At 33.5% G+C, this 15,819-nt stretch overlaps 1 protein-coding gene across 3 annotated transcripts in view; it reads left to right on the top strand.

Moving 5' to 3' along the window:
* The window catches only part of TOGARAM1 (TOG array regulator of axonemal microtubules 1), a 76,932-nt gene that overhangs the window by 23,520 nt on the left and 37,593 nt on the right, over positions 1–15,819 (top strand). The window contains exons 4-8 of one of the 3 annotated variants that reach the window (XM_041758433.1): positions 1,782–2,075; positions 3,226–3,488; positions 6,051–6,283; positions 8,968–9,065; positions 13,119–13,271. In XM_041758433.1, the coding sequence (XP_041614367.1) occupies positions 1,782–2,075; positions 3,226–3,488; positions 6,051–6,283; positions 8,968–9,065; positions 13,119–13,271 (1,041 nt within the window). Of the gene's footprint in view, positions 1–1,781; positions 2,088–3,225; positions 3,489–6,050; positions 6,284–8,967; positions 9,066–13,118; positions 13,272–15,819 lie in introns of all 3 variants that reach the window. The other 2 variants (XM_041758431.1, XM_041758434.1) reach the window with 2 other exon arrangements.

Here is a 15,819-nt window from a genome sequence, read left to right as displayed (position 1 = left end):
AACAAAAATTATCATTACTTTCAAATAAAATGTGATACAATATGGTAATTAAGAGGACTTGGAAGCCACAGTGCCTGGGTCTGTATCCCAGCTTTATGATTTCCTAGTATGTGATTTTGGTAATTTACTTATCCCAGTTACATTTTTTCTTTAAATCTATAAGATAAGAATAGTACCCACAAGGTTGTCGTGAGGATTACATTAGTTAATACACAGGGTGCTTGGGTGATTCAGTTAGTTGAGCATCTGCTGTCAGCTCAGGTCGTGATTTTGGGACCTGAGATCCAGCCCCAGGTCTGTCTCCCTGCTCAGTGGGAAGTCTACTTGTCCCTCTCCTTCTGCCCCTCCCCTGTGTGTGTATGCACACATGTGCTCTCTCTCTATTTTGCTCTCTCTAATGAATAAATAAAATCTTTAAAAAATAAATAAAAATACACTTTTCTAAAAAAATTAGTTAATATCCATGAAGTGTTTAGAATACCACTTGGAACATAGTAAAGTGCTCAATAAGCATTAGCTCCCATAATTATATTATTAAAATTACTAGATTATCTACAAAGAAAATCTGAAAGGATATATAGAAAACTGTTAAAATATTAAACAATTTAGCAAGGTAGCTCAATATAAAGCCAGAATATAAGGTTAATAAAGTTACTAGACACTAGTAACTTTCAGAAAATATAATTTTTTAAAAAAATTATAATATCAACAAAATCAATAAGTATATGGAAATCTAACAATATTTACATACATTTTATTATGAAAACTAAAATATATTTCTGAGAGACTTTAAAAAAGACCTAAATAAACTAAAGGAGATCCCACATTTTTAAACAGGGAGGCTAATTATCAGGAAAATGGCAGTTATTCCTAGATTGATCTTAAATTCAGTGTCATTATAATAAAAAACCCAACCAGGATCTTGTATAGGACCTGGCAGGCTGACCCTGAAATACATATAAAAGAATAGAAGGCCAAGAATTGCCAAAATAAGTTAAAGAAGATTAAAAAAATAGAAGGACACCCAATCCTGTTGGATAGAATCATGATAAATAAAACATTGTAATACTAGTGTGGGGATAGACAAAATAGACTATGAACCAATAAGAAGCCTCTAAGTGTGTGTGTATACATACACATGTGTGTGTGTTGGGGGGAGGGGAGCTTTATAGATAAAAGGACAGTTTAAAACATGGCACTGGGGGATGCCTGGGTAGCTTAGTGGTTGAGCATCTGCCTTTAGCTCAGATCATGATCCCAGGGTACTTTAGCTCAGGTCATAATCCCGGGGTCCTAGGATCGAGGCCCGTATCAGGCTCCCTGCAGGGAACCTTCTTCTCCCTCTGCCTATGTTTCTGCCTCTTTCTGTGTCTCTCATGAATAAATAAATAAAATCTTTAAAAAAATAAAATTAAAACACGGCACTGGGAAAATTATACTATCTGTACAGAAAAAGTTAAATTGGATCTTTACCTTATACTACACAAGGAGAAATAAACACCAGATGGGATAAAAACCTGAACATAAAAAGCAAAAACAGGGGCACCTGGGTGGCTCAATGGTTGAGCATCTGCCTGTGGCTCAGGTCATGATCCCAGAGTCCAGGTATCGGGTCCCACATTGGGCTTTCCAAGAGAAGCCTGCTTCTCTCTTTGCCTATGTCTCTGCCTCTTTCTCTGTCTCTCATGAGTAAATAAATAAAATCTTTTTAAAAAACAAAAACAATTTAAACTCTTAGGTGTATATACATAAAAAACATATTCTCTTCTGGTTTTTTACAGTGTATGCAAGCCTCAATTTTGCCCCTAAGACACAGCAGACATTTGGTGGCCAAACAGAACGTACTTCATCACACTCTGGTCTAAATCCAAGTCCAGGAGGCTTCATCCTTCCATCCTATCCTCTCTCATCACCTCGAACTAGTCCAAAGCACACATCTCTTACCGTATCTCCAAAGAAGTCTCAGGATAATTCCGTTAACTTCTCTAATTCCTGGCCTCTTAAAAGCTTTGAAGGACTACCAAAGCCAAGTCCACAGAAAAAGCTTGTCAGCCAAAAATCATCTGATCCTCCAGGTAGAACTGATGGTAAAAATTAATACTTTATTGAAATTTATTTGTGTTTTTGAATTATTGCTTTGGAGTTAGGTTGTTTGATCTTTGAAAGCTAGTAAACTGCATTTTATTTCTCTGAATTAATAAGCATCTAGGAAAATGTTAAAAAGTATGTTAAAAAGATCAAACATGTAATATAAAATGCAAATGAAGTTGTTATTTCTTTTCTTAATTTCATACTTCAAAATCCTTTTTCAGAATTAGGCAACTAATAATGCTTTGTAATGAACATGAATGTGAACAGCCTGAGAGCCTAAGTAACAATTTTAGCTTTAGAAATATAAAATGTCATTCATATAATTATTATAATTAATGTTTAGTATCCATTTATTCTACATTTTTTTTAATTTTAGTGTATGTTAAATTTATTTTAAAGGGTTTTCTATTATTTGTTAACTAAAATATTATTTTCTTACCAAGAGCCCTCTCCAAAATATTGAAATTAGCATTTAAATTTATTCAAGACAGATCAATCTCAAAATAAAAAGTCTATTAAAAGCAGCCCTTGTATCCCACATACTTTCTTATCCCCATCCTCTGAGATGAAATGTTCTACCTTTAAACTATGCTGTAACACTGGTGTTCCAGTTTATAACATTACCATTAGGTCAATTTGTTGCATGGTTAGTCAGTTATATCCCTTTTTCTTAGCACTAAACCTTCATTTCCTCCATTAATTTCTTCCTATGTTTGTCTTTCCTACAAGATCAAATATTGTATTGAAAGCTGAGAGTTTATTCAGTTTGTTCTCCCGTGTGCCCAGCATTACTACTTTGCATATAATAGTCATTCACATGTTGCTTACATAATTAAATGAAGCCAGGAGAATAGTCCTTCTGGCTTACTTGTGGACTTTACCATACAAATACTGGTTATGACAATGTCTATAAAAATAGAAATTTAACTTCTTATATTTAATATGAATTTCTGATGACTCATTTTTGTTTTATTTGGCTAGGTGACACTGATACTTTGATCTCATTTGAAATAGCAGTCTAATAAAAGATATTTTTTTTTAATTTAAAAATACTGTATTCCAAACACTTGTAATTATAACTCCCACTTCCCTGAAATTAAAAAAAAGTAAGTAAAATATATTTTTTTCACACAGGAGAAAATTCTCAAGAAAAACTTTCTCCAGTTCAGCTTACACCTGCCTTGGTGAGATCACCATCTTCCCGACGAGGCCTAAATGGAACTAAACCTGTCCCTCCCATACCAAGAGGAATCAGCCTTTTGCCTGATAAAGCTGACTTAAGCACAGTTGGACCCAAAAAGAAAGAGCCTGATGATTTTTGGAAGAGTGAAAAAGATAGTCTTACGATTGATTTTTCAGAATTAGATATCAAAGATAAAGATTTGGATCAAGAAGAGGTTAGAGCCAAATAATAATTTTTAATAATTTTTCAATGCTTGTAATTTTCTATAATACAATAGCTTCTATTTAAGGAAAAATCAAGTACTTTTTAATTCCAGAACATGTTTTTTTATAAAAATATTGCATGATCCTTATAGAAAATGCAGAAACCATAGTGAAGTATTAGGAAGAAAACTAATCATACCAAATCCCACTACCCAGACTAATTTGCCATTAACAATCTAATGTGTTTCCTTTCAGTATTTCTTCTATGCATATACTATTTCTTTTTAAGTTAAAAGTATGAGTAATACAGCAATATATTCATACACTAATTCCTCCCAAATGAACAATTTGCATATTTGTTTCCTCTTTTTATTTTTTAAGATTTTATTTATTTATTCATGAGAGACACAGAGAGAGAGAGAGAGAGGTGCAGAGAAACAGGCAGAGGAAGAAGCAGGCTCCATGCAAGGAGCCCGACTTGGGACTCGATCCTAGATTTCCAGGATCATGTCCTGGGCCAAAGGCGGCGCTAAACCACTGAGCCACCTAGGCTGCCATGTTTTCTATTTTTAAATAAATGAAACCTAACATAGTTCCTTCCCAATCTAGTTACTCCCCCTTCTCCACTGGAAGCAACCACTGTCACCATTAACTTGTGTTTTATGTGTTTTTGTACTTTTAATATATTAATGTTTTGATATTTATTTTATAACCATAATTTATTTTGGCTTATTCCTAATTCTTTGCTATTGGAAACAATGCTGAACGTTCCTGAGTATGTCTGTTTTGTATACGTACAAGTTTATCTTTATGAAACTGAAATACTATATACTCATCTTTGAATTCTCAGTTACTTCATTTATACTATAAAAATCCATTGCCAATATGACAACTCTGTACATACTAATTATGTCAGAGAAGGAATATGGTTACTATGTTACTACTACTATATGCACTATTTCCATAGATGCTTTCTTTTTATCATATTAGTCTGCCTGATGTCAGGTTTAAAAAAGTGTTTTACATTAAATATGTAAACTGAAACACTCAATGATATTTTGTGGTTTTATTTTTGCCTGTTTTTAAGATGTAAGCATCATATACTGATAGTTTGCTTAATAAAATTAATATTAATGCATATTCATTTTAAGGACATTTCTTTAACATTAAGCTGGTGTACCAAAATTGGTTCTTAATGAATTAATTAGTCATTCCCACTTCTGACTGCATGTAAAATCTTTCCTTTCCCCTCGACTCCTAATTTTATTCCACTGGTACTAGGAAGAGAATTCATTTAAAGGGAAGAAAGTTCTAGAAGAGACATTTTCCTTCATAACTCATAAATTTCATCTGATGCTATGTATTTTTGCGTTATTTGTATGATATCTTAAAAATAACCCTTTTTCTTTAGTGAATAATTGAAAGGGTAATTTCTTTTATTTAATTATTGGTAAATATAGGAGGATAGTACTATTTTTAAATAGTCAAATACTATACTATTTTTAAATATTCAACCTTCCAGGGATTTACTAGGGAAGTGACCATATAGTTGAATCAACCACTATAATTGTTATAATCAAAATGTAAGTGAAATACAGTTTATGTATTTCTGGGTTCCTTAATCTTTTTTTAAGATTTTATGTATTTAGGGATCCCTGGGTGGCGCAGCGGTTTGGTGCCTGCCTTTGGCCCAGGGCGCGATCCTGGAGACCCGGGATCAAATCCCACATCGGGCTCCCGGTGCATGGAGCCTGCTTCTCCCTCTGCCTATGTCTCTGCCTCTCTCTCTTTCTCTCTGTGACTATCATAAATAAATAAAAATTTAAAAAAAAAAGATTTTATGTATTTATTCATGAGAGACACAGAGAGAGGCAGAGACATAGCCAGAGGGAGAAGTAGGCTCCCTGCAGGGAGCCCCACGTAGGACTCAATCCCAGGACCCCAGGATCACAACCTGAGACAAAGGCAGCCACTCAACCACTGAGCCATCCAGGTGGCACAGGGTTCCTTAATTCATTCAAGGTTCCATTCCCGACTTTAATATATTTGTTTGCAATGGCAATTACTACTCTACATTTCTAGAAATACTTGGCTTCATAAGTCATATACAGTCATCTGTTGTTCTCAGAACTCTAACAATGACAAACTTGATATAAACTTCAAATTTTATAAAGCTGATTACTTTTCACAGAATTTTTAAATGGCCACATCCATACACCAATGCCCTAAGATTAGCGAGACCTCACTGACTTCAACTCTGATGTCTACCATCTGATTCAATGAGTCCTTTACTAATTAAATTTTATTATATTAGTCATTGTTCTCAGTGCTGGAAATACCATGGTGAATAATAGCTTAAGATCCTTCCTCTTAAAGGCGCTTACAGTCTTGTTTATAAATTGGTTGTTTATAAAATATGTATCTTTACTCTGTACAAATATGTTAATATCCATCTTGTTAGTACCAGATTGGAGAATGGCTAGCTAGGTATAGTGAATGGAATTTAAAATCTAAGGATAACTTTTACTCACATAAATGTCTTGTAAAGTTAATTGTTTTTATTTTTTTCTTAGATGCAGAGCTCTCTTAGGTCCCTTCGTAATAGTGCAGCTAAGAAAAGAGCAAAACTGAGTGGCAGTACTTCTGATCTTGAAAGCCCTGATTCAGCAATTAAGCTCGACTTGATTATGGACTCACCATCTCGATCTTCCTCTCCAAACATCAGCTCTTACAGTGAAAGTGGAGTTTACAGCCAAGAATCATTGACTTCTTCTCTGTCTACAACTCCCCAGGGAAAGAGAATAATGTATTTTATTTTTTGACATGTTAAATTAATGCCAATCTTTAATTTGTAGTCTGACCCCTAATATCATATTTGAAAAAAACTTTAAAACTATGTATATTCTAGGTTTTAAAATGTTGAAGTACATTTAAAAGACAGTGGAAAAATTTACAGATACTGTCTTGCATGGCTTTCGCTTGGAACAGATGGAGAGAGAGAACACAACCTTTAGTGCAACTTAGAGCACCTACAATAATATGAGCCCATATTCCCCAAGCCCTATTTGTTCTCCTGCCTAAGATTTACCCTAATATTCTGACTTTTTTTTTAAGATTTTATTTATTTATTCATAGAGACACAGAGAGAGAGAGGCAGAGATACAGGCAGAGAGAGAGGCAGAGGGAGAAGCAGGCTCCATGCAGAGAGCCTGACGTGGGACTCGATCCAGGGTCTCCAGGATCACACCCTGGGCTGCAGGCGGCGCTAAACCTCTGCGCCACCGGGGCTGCCCAATATTCTGAGTTCTTTAGCTCTGTTCTGGATCATAGAATCTTTTGCAGTAAAGCTATACCTGATATTACTGCTTTCATTGAAAACTCAGCACCAATTTCCTGTAATTGGTTAGATAAACTCTACCCAGCTATTACCTCGCTATTTCTTACATTTTGTTGTTACATTTTCTATTAGAAGGTTAGGATTCCATGCCATAGCTTTTGCAGCTTTCCCAGAAGCCTCTTTATTGCAGTTCTCAAATTAGAGTCTTGACTGCCCCACAACTGACAAAGAATTTTTAGTATAGCAGTTCACCAAACTTTTCCAGATTACCTCAGTGACCTCTAAGTCTTAAACAGTGATCCCACCTTGATTTCTGAGAATTTCTGTAACTCTATTCTAGGATTTTGGGGAATATCTTCCTTCTTTATTTTGGACAAAAACCTAAGAGTAGAATTGCTAGGTCATAGAATTTATCTTTTTAAATAACTGCTGAACAGTTTTCCAGAATACTTGTGCAATTTTATACTCTCACTAGCAAAGTAAGAGAGTTCCAGTTGTTTCACATCCTTGTTTATATTTGTTGTTGTCAGTCTAGTCTTATTTTTATTTTTTTGTTGTCAGTCTTTTTAACTTTATTTTCCTTTGATTTTATCCTGAACCAATCTCTACATTTTTAACTTAAGTAGCAGCTTATTTTACAGTTGGAAAGTTTTCTTACTGGAAATTACTTTGTTGTAATTACCTGGGTAAAATAATGCAGTATATTTACAAAATTAACTTGGAACAGCTACATGGGCTAGTGAAGTGACTACATTTATGTTTAGTTACCAGACATTTGAAATAGGTATTTATCTTTTAGACCTAAAGTCCTTCCTTTATCTTCTATGAATGTGAAATTTTATGTTAAATACTCCTACAGCTGTAAGGTCCTATAAATAATTTGGAACCCAGCTGGGTAGAAAAGTTCATTTTATACTATAATATTTAGAATTTGCTATTCCCTATGTTGTCTCATGGAATTATTCCCTTAGATACTGAACTCTGTAAGAAAGAGTTCTATATACCCTCATTTCTGGACCAAATTACCTTTAATGGATTTCATATTTCCACATTAAATTTAATAGATTTAAAACAGTTATTCTTATCCAGCTTGCATCTTGCCTTACAAATCATGGCAAAGAGAGCTAGTACTACCTCATGTGGAGCTTTCATCTTTAAGTGGGTTGGAAAGGAAAAACTCTTGAGAACCACTTTTCTAGAGATTAAAGTATTTTCTTTCATTCAAGTCAGATACATAGTATAAATGTAAATTGACTAAAAACTTGTCATCAATTCTAGAGAAATTATTCTTTTTTTTTTTAAGATTTAATTTATTCATGAGAGACACAGAGAGAGAGGGGGGCAGAGACACAGGCAGAGGAAGAAGCAGGCTCCATGCAGGGAGCCCGACGTGGGACTCGATCCCGGGACTCCAGGATCATGCCCGGGGCCAAAGGCAGGCACTAAACCGCTGAGTCACCCAAGGGATCCCTGAGAAATTATTCTTTAAAAATATTTAGCACTGACTTCTCACTAGGCCAATTAACAAATATGCTTACCCAACTACTAAGAAATATACTCCTTTGTAAAATCTCTTTGTAATATCCATCACTGTCTTTTTGATATTACAATGCTTAATTAATTTAAAAGTTTCTTTACATTCAGATTTAACATTCTTCAGTTGCTTTCTTTGTGGAAAAAAAAAAAAAAAAAGCCTGTAGGTCTTTATAATGTCAGGGAAGTTTAAAAGAATAATCCAGGAAGAAAGTGGCATTTGCTAATCAACCTACTTGTTGCTTATCTCTAATATATAGTGTAGTCAAGTCTCTTTTTTTGCATTATTACCTATAAGGAAAGATAGTATAGTAGATACATAGGAATCATTTGCTTTAGTTTCAGAATGAACTTTCTTTGGATCAGTTTTTTTTTTTTTTTGGACCCAACAAAAGATTATAAAGTACAAGTTGGAGAATCTTCCCTGCCTTTGGCAATCCTCTCATGAATAATTAAGAACTGCTTATATGTTAAATGGTTGAGAGTTCAAAAAGTGAACTAGGAATACCAATAAATATTTTTAGCTATAGTTTTTTATAATGCTCCTGCCTTACTATATAAGAATGTTGAATTAGCTTTAGGCCTTAAAAGCTTATTAAAATTACTTTGTTTCATTCTAGGTCAGATATATTTCCAACATTTGGAAAAAAACCTTGTCCAACAAGACTTTCTTCTGCAAAGAATAAAAACTCTGAAATAGACCAAAGCCTCACTGCAGGTATTTTATAACTTTTTTAAAATGTAATTTATAAACAGTATGATTTTTAAATAATATCAAAAATGGTAAAAAAAAAAATACATTTCAGATGTAGAATTTTTGTAGTAACCAGTTAAGACTAATCATCTTTTCAACTCCTTAAAAGGCCTTATACTTGCCAAAAAGCAAGAATAAGTATTGTATTGTTCTTGGAAGTAAAAATATTTACCTAAATAATGGATCCCCCTTTAAGCCCATAGGTGTACCTATCCCTGGCTTTTCCATCTGGACATTTTGGTTTAATTGATATGGAATGTGACCTGGCTGCCAGAGTTTTGAAAACCCTCAGGATGATTCTAATATGCAGCATAGTTTGGAAGCCACTAGGCATCACAAAAGACAATTTGTTTTAAAAACAACACTTAACTAGTAGTTAAGTTCATTTGTATCTTGTTAAGAATTTTGTGAACTAACTTGGCAGTCTCTAACATAGAATTTTTCAGAAAATAGATTTAGTTATAGGTGGGGGGATGGATGGGGTAACTGGGTGATAGGCACTGAGGAAGGCACTTGATGTGATGAGCACTGGGTGTTATACTGTATGTTGGCAAATTGAATTTAAATTTTAAAAATGTAAAAAAGAATAGACTTAGTTCTTGGAAAATATTTGGATTCTGATCTATTTAGGATGGGAACTGTCTGTGATTCTTCTTTATGATTGGTAAAACTGTATTGGATTATGAGTGAATTATATCACAAATTGGAATTTATTTTCACATGATCTCAGTATAAAAGTCCTAATGACTTTAAGGCTACTCTACCTTACATTATAATTTCCTCTCTAAAATATATATATGTATGTATTTAATTGTCTATTAAGATTTTTAAATTTCTTGCTCCTAAGTATGTCTTAATTTCATCTCCTCTTTTTAGTCTCCACTATCACTTTTACTCGTTTCTTACCTTCCTAGCTTCCTAAGATTTTTCTCCAGCTTCAGTTTCATTCTCTACTATAATCCATTCTCCACAATGCAAGTCAGACTGTGTTGTCCAGCCTTAATTTACTTAGGACATTCTTTTTTTTTTTTTTTTTTTTAGGACATTCTTCTTTGATCTGTCCTTGTCTACCTCTCCAGCCTCATATTTTAGTCCCTTCTTTGCATTTTTGTATTCCAGTTAAATCAGACCATTTTAAGTACCGTTTCCTCTCTTTTTGCACTTGCACGTACCATTTCTTCTGGGTGAAATCTGGAATCCACACACACTTGATTAAGCTGTAAAAACAGTTCAGTTGCTTTCTCTGGAAACCTTTCCCATTCACAAACAAAATTGATTATTATCTCTTTTGTGATATCATTATATTTTGCACTGACATCTTTATAGTGATATTACCATTATTTTACTATTTTCGACTCTCAGATTCCCAGAGATTATTTACCTCTTATTACCTACCAAGTGCCTTCATAATCATGAATGTTTCATTCAACCATGCGTGCCTAATATATTGGCTTCCACAAACCTTATTGTTCCACAAAGAGTTAATCTAGGCACAGGAAGACAGTGTATATGTGCTTTGGAGTCTGAAAGACCCCAGCTAGAATCCCAATTTGGCCATATTCATGAGCTGAGCAAGTTATTTAACTGCTTTGAAACTCAGTTCCCTCATTTGGTAATGTAAACTGTGAGAAGGGGTAATAAACATATAAGTATAAGCACCTAATGCATAGTGAACATTTGGTATTCTCTTACAGGAGAAGACACATAACATATAAACTTATTCTTTAATCCTTTTAAAAGCCTGATTATTATAGTACATTATTAATAACTTTATAAATATATAAGTTATGGTAGGCTGTGTCTTGTTTACAAAAGTGGAGCCTTTTATTGGAAGAATATCTTTGGAATTAGAAAAGAATAGATTTAGAAAACTTAGATTTGAGTTTTGCCCTGTACTAGTAAGTCACTTGTTTTAGTGAAGTGTGAAAAAGTTCTTAAGCCAGTACATACTTCTATATATAGTATTTAGTGTTTGCCAAACTTGTCTAATATTTAGTATTACTCAAACTTGCCTAGTCCTAGGAATCACCAGGGATACTTATAACACAGATTCTGGGAACTCACAACTAATGAATCGATCTTCAGAATTAGAAATCTGTGTTTTTAACAAATAAGTATTTCTAAGATCAAGTTTTGGAAACTTACTGTTGAGTTCACTATGAGATATTCTTGGTTAAATTTAATTATGCCCTCAAAATGTAAATGGTTTTTACATTTTACATATACATTAGCCAAAATGGCTAATGGTTTACGATTTTATAAACTTGGGTTTACATTTTCTGTTTTTGTGGGATAGGGTTTTGTTTTCAGTAAGCATATGATTCCTACAAATTTATCATTTAATTGGCAAATCATAAAAATGGTAATGCTTAGAATAAAGACTATATGAAACCAAAATAAAAAATAGTTATGTAAAAACTATAAGTTGAATTTGTCTTTATATCATCATTTCCAATAATATTTCCACATCTAATCCACCACTACCTAGTATAGAACACAGATAAATGTGCTATTAGTAATTTATATAAGTAAATCTCTTGAATTATGTTATCTAAACTTTTTTTCCTGTAGCATCGGATTAATAATACCAATTATTAACAGAAAGCGTTTGCACCCAAAGCCAGTATCTTTATGAGGCTACCTTTACGAATTAACTATCAAAACTAAGAAGAGTGTATAGATATGTTACTCCCAGAAGCTATCATTTAACACTAGGTATTTTTTGACCCTCTTTGAACTGACTCAGTGCCTTTTACTCTGCAATCCTCTGTTGCCCAGCTGCCACCAGCCACCCCTTCTCCCAACGATCCTATTTTTATTTAAAAAAAAAAAAAACTACAATAATATTAAGAACAAATTGCATTTTGTCATTATTAAGTAATGCTATTTGTAGGAGCTATATATATATATATATGTAAATAGATGGTGACTTAAATGTGTATCATGTAGGATTTTCCATTTAGTAGGTAGATATTTTGTGGTTTTAATAGCTTCAAAGTATTGGTATAGGGTAGTCAGTTGAAACATTCAAATGAAGATTAAAATTTATTATGTTGTTAAAAGGAAGCTCAAGTTAGGGTTTTTATTTTTTTTTTTAAGATTTATTTATTTATTTTGGGCGATGGGCAGGGGGGCAGAGAGAGAGAAAGAATCTCAAGCACATTCCTGCTGATTATGGAGCCTGATGCAGAGCTCAGTCTCAACACCCTGAGATCATGACCTGAACCAAAATCAGGAGTTGGATGCTTAACTGATTAAACCACTCACGTGCCCTGATTTCTTTTATTTTTAGTTAGGAATATAACATTTACATGGGTATTTACAGTATGCTAGACACTATGCTAGGCCTTTACATGTATTTTCTTCACTTAATCCTCACAGTGATTCTGAAAGAGGTAATATATCATCCCCATTTTACAAATAAAATTAAGTGTCTTGCCCAGGTTCTCTCAGCAGTTTAAGTGGCAACACTATAATTTAAAGCCAGGAGGCATGATTCTAGATTCTGACCTCAGTCATTGTATAGTATACTCCTTCACCAGCTAGACCGCTATAGACCCATTACACAAGAGTGGGAGGAAATAGAGAAATGGAATATCTCTCAGGATAGAGTTTAAAAATTCTAGATTTATAAATTTATCTTTTTGCTCTAAAGTTTCATATGTCATTTAAACATTAAATGCCTATCATTTTAAATATATTTATATTTGATTATCTCTTCCAAACACTGAATTTTGTATTTCATTGTAATTTTAAAGCCTGTTTTATAAAATGTTTTAGATATAGCTAATAATAAAAATGTTCTTAACTGCTAGTAAAAGGTATAACAAAATTTAAAATAAAACTTTAAATTACTATAATGTTATAATTTCTAATATTATGTCATTGACCTCTTTAAAAGTTTATAAGGCAAGGTAGATTTAAAAGGGAGATATGCACCTATCTGTAATATTACCTGAATCATTTTTCAAATATTTACATACATACATAAATATTTTAATGTATTTTATTTTATAGGGATTACAACATCCAATGTAAGCATAATTGGTCAACGTATGAACTATGGGTTTGGATGTGGTGATTTTGAAGATGATAGGTCCCATGACATTTCACCTAGTGTTTTCAAAATACAAAATAAAGAACACCCAAGATATTATAAACATACAAAAGGTTAGTAAATTTCACAGGTTAATTTTTAAGATTGAATGTCTCTAAATACTGAATTAAATGTCTCAGAGTATCTCACTAAGCATGCCAATAAACTGAGATTTCTCAATTTTGAGATTTTTCTTACCCTTCTGCTGATGTGTCATTGCTTCAATAATTTTGCCAAATAGAACATACAGGTTCATGTATTGGTTAATGGACTGGCCTGAAAAGCCAAAGCAGGGGGTGATTACCTGAAAGATTAAAACTAGGGAATTTCTTCTGACCTCTACCTCCTCAGATTATACACACACACGTTTTACAAGACATTTTACCACTAAAATGGGGCAGGAAAATCATGTAAATAAATAAATAAAGCCCAGATGCCTACTTAGATTGTAACCATGGAATAAAACTGTGGAAACACAAATATAGTTTTCCTGTGGTAGAACCTGGGAAGGCTTCTTTATTATCACTAACCATTATTAATAATTTACATTCTTTTTTTTTTCTTTAAATTTAGTGTAGCAATTAACTCTTCTGTGACTGCTCTGTCCATTTTTTCAGAGATCCTATTATAGTTACATTTTTAAAACTTATCCTTAGGGTAAAGAGGAAGTTATTTTAAAGGGTATAAATATCTAAACAGTGTAATTAGAAGTCACTGTATTTAAGTATTTAATCTAGTAACTGTAAGGAACTGTCATTTTCTTATATGTAGCAATTGTGAGTGTAATAGGTCAACTTTATTATTTCTGATCATCTGAAGTCATATATATATATATATGTGTAGGCAGTCAGACATTTTAGGACACATGTATTTTTTGTGGAAATAAATTAAGTAAAGGGAAGTTGCTGGGATGATTTTCTTTTCTTTTTTTTTTTTTTTTGTAAGATTTTAAAGTTTCATCCATGATATAATTTAGTATCTGTTCTTTGTGGAAGGTTTCTTCTCTTATTGTTTTTACAAAAGAGAATGACAAAGTTCTTTTCCTATTTATATACATATTTTATTTTTCATGTAAAGAGGGTATGACTCAAACCCTAACATATAATTTTTTAATTTTCTTTTTTCTTTTTAAAGATTTTATTTATTTATTCATGAGAGAGAGAGAGAGAAGCAGAGACATAGGCAGAGGGAGAAGCAGGCTCCATGCAGGGAGCCCGACATGGGACTTGATCCCGGGACACCAGGATCACACCCTGGGCCGAAGGCAGGCACTAAACCACTGAGCCACCCAGGGATCCCCTTAATTTCTTTTTTAAAAAACTATTTTGAAATAATTGCTAAATATGTTCATTCACTACTAGTGTACCCTTTTTTTTTGAACCATAGTAATATTTTATCTTTTGACCAGCAGTTATTTCTACTCCAGAAAATTGCTTCACACTCACACTTCCAATTCTAAACCAAATACCTACTATATCTGTCTGGTCAATAAGAATGAACATGTTTAAAAACCAAACTTACCTTCCTTTCCAGGCCTGCTCTTCTTCCTTTGTTTTCATTTTTATTAGTAGCATTACCGTTTTCCCAGTTATGGGGACTTACAACTTTAGAGTCATCTTTGTCTACTTCTCCTTACTCTCCAAGTTCAGGCAATGACCCATCCTGCCAGTTCTGTTTAATCTGCGCCTTCATTACTTCTTTCCTGGTTAATTGCAGTAGCCTTCTGTAAGATATCTTGCCTCTTATTTTATCCATTTTTTATTCCATACTGCATACCCTTCCAGAATTAGCTTTTTGAAATATAGTTACCATCTCCATACTCAATATGGAACTACTTGAGTAGTTCCCAATTCCCACAGAACGAATTTTGTGCTCTGTGGCATAATTTTTAAAATCCTTATTAATCTTGCCTCAGCTTAACTTTCTTTCACTCCTCTTTTCATTCACCGTGCTCTGGCATTCTTTTTTTTTTTTTTTTAATTTTTATTTATTTATGATAGTCACACACAGAGAGAGAGAGAGAGAGGGGCAGAGACACAGGCAGAGGGAGAAGCAGGCTCCATGCACCGGGAGCCCGACGTGGGACTCGATCCCGGGTCTCCAGGATCGCGCCCTGGGCCAAAGGCAGGCGCCAAACCGCTGCGCCACCCAGGGATCCCATCTCTGGCATTCTTAATACTAGAAGTTTTCTTAGTTAGCATGTGCGGTTGGCCTAAATACAGTTTCCAATCTTAATGGTTCACATCATGTGGGCTTTTGGATACTGGCTTGAAATCCATTTCTTCAGAAAGCTTTCCCCACTTAACTGGCCTAAAGTACTTAATTTTACATTTCTGTCTTCTAACCTACAGTAAATTAATGTTACTAATTTTCAGAGAGATATATTATGTGACAGCTGCAGTTTAGGTGCTTCTAAGATATTTTTAGGATAGCTAAGACAGTTTTATCATAGTTTAAGTTCAAATAATAGTATAAATAATATAAATTAAAAGTATTAATAGTATAATAGTATAAATTAGAAGTAAAGATATGGTCATCTTTATATTCCTGTTAGGCTTTGCATGTAATGGTGTCTGTTGTCACATGTTAAATGAATGAAATGGTGATGAGCCAACCCAAACT

The sequence above is a fragment of the Vulpes lagopus genome, chromosome 6 (assembly GCF_018345385.1).
Source record: "Vulpes lagopus strain Blue_001 chromosome 6, ASM1834538v1, whole genome shotgun sequence".
NCBI lineage: Eukaryota > Metazoa > Chordata > Mammalia > Carnivora > Canidae > Vulpes > Vulpes lagopus.
The sequence above is the reverse complement of the archived record's forward strand: the minus strand, read 5'-3'. Positions and strand labels throughout refer to the sequence as shown.